The 230-nt window shown below is 64.8% G+C and overlaps 1 protein-coding gene across 1 annotated transcript in view; it reads right to left on the bottom strand.

The window, feature by feature from the left end:
- Positions 1–219, bottom strand: part of PPIB (peptidylprolyl isomerase B (cyclophilin B)) — a gene marked incomplete at both ends in the record, with an annotated part of 2,099 nt that extends 1,880 nt beyond the window's left edge. The window contains one exon of the mRNA XM_010139851.1: positions 106–219. Within this exon, the coding sequence (XP_010138153.1) occupies positions 106–219 (114 nt within the window). The remainder of the gene's footprint in view (positions 1–105) is intronic.
- Positions 220–230: the final 11 nt, after the last annotated feature.

Below are 230 nucleotides of genomic sequence, written 5' to 3'. Positions count from 1 at the left end.
GTGAGGCTATGGACAGACTGAAGCTCCCGCCGTCCAGCTGTGCCCCAAGCAGTCGCCTCCGAGGGGCCTGGGTGAGGCCCGGCCAGGCAGCAACTGACCCCTCACCTCTCCGGTGGCCAACGCCATGAAGTTCTCCACCGTCTTGGGCACCGTCTTGCCAAAGAGCCCGATGACAACGCGGCCCACATCCTCCTCACCAATCCGCAGGTCGAAGAACACCTTGTGGGGGG

This window comes from Buceros rhinoceros, unplaced genomic scaffold (assembly GCF_000710305.1).
Source record: "Buceros rhinoceros silvestris isolate BGI_N320 unplaced genomic scaffold, ASM71030v1 scaffold24137, whole genome shotgun sequence".
In the NCBI taxonomy this organism is placed as follows: domain Eukaryota; kingdom Metazoa; phylum Chordata; class Aves; order Bucerotiformes; family Bucerotidae; genus Buceros; species Buceros rhinoceros.
Note: the sequence above shows the minus strand (reverse complement) of the source record. Positions and strands in the feature narration are given on the sequence as shown.